The sequence below is a fragment of the Mus pahari genome, chromosome 7 (assembly GCF_900095145.1).
Source record: "Mus pahari chromosome 7, PAHARI_EIJ_v1.1, whole genome shotgun sequence".
In the NCBI taxonomy this organism is placed as follows: domain Eukaryota; kingdom Metazoa; phylum Chordata; class Mammalia; order Rodentia; family Muridae; genus Mus; species Mus pahari.
The window spans coordinates 106994025-106994739 of NC_034596.1; the positions used below are offsets into that span (position 1 = coordinate 106994025).

The 715-nt window shown below is 52.0% G+C and overlaps 1 protein-coding gene across 4 annotated transcripts in view; it reads right to left on the reverse strand.

Moving 5' to 3' along the window:
* Positions 1-715, reverse strand: part of Brf1 (BRF1 RNA polymerase III transcription initiation factor subunit) — a 44390-nt gene that overhangs the window by 4544 nt on the left and 39131 nt on the right. For all 4 annotated transcript variants that reach the window (XM_029540609.1, XM_029540608.1, XM_029540611.1 and 1 more), the window contains one exon: positions 241-412. In XM_029540609.1, coding sequence (XP_029396469.1) covers positions 241-412 — 172 coding nt within the window. The remainder of the gene's footprint in view (positions 1-240; positions 413-715) is intronic.

The window sequence follows — 715 nt, forward strand, 5'->3', positions numbered from 1 at the left end:
AAGGAAAGGCAAGGCAAGGCAAGGCAAGGCAAGGCAAGGCAAGGCAAGGCAGGGCCTCAGAATCAATATGGCCAATTTTCAGTGTCCTAGTTCAAATTCTTTCTTTTGCAGAAAGAAACTTAGTTTGTAGCCAATAGGCTCATATTTGGAAACTACTCAGGTAAATGGCTATATCTTTTTGTCTCTGGATACCCCTTCAAATTTCCTCTACTGGGCCCACAACCATGTGGCCCTACCCACCATTGCCACCCATCATCTGCAGAGCACTGACGCAGGGCTCTCCATCCTCGTCCTCGGCATCCTCCTCATCTGCATCCTCCTCAGGATGGTACGACACAGGGCCACTCTCTACCAAGACTGCTGATGGCTTGATTGGCTCTGCTCCCAAGGCAGGAGAACTTAAGAGCAAGGCCTGGAAGAGAGAGCAGGGTTCCGGTATGAAAGCAGAGGGTGGCGACCCTCCTGACTATAAGGGATCCTCAGGTCCTCTCAGTCTGGGCATGGGCTATCCTCAGAGTTCCTGTTCCTGGCCCACATCTGAGCTGGGCTAAGAAGTCTCAGCCCTCCTTTTTCCAAAGTTATCAACTGTGGTATGGGATCTAGCCTGTGCCCACTCCAGTCACAGTGGGGATTAGCTCACCCTCAGCCCCAGAATAACAGCACACAGCTGGCCTTTACCACAGCACACAGCTGCCTTTACCACAGCACACAGCTG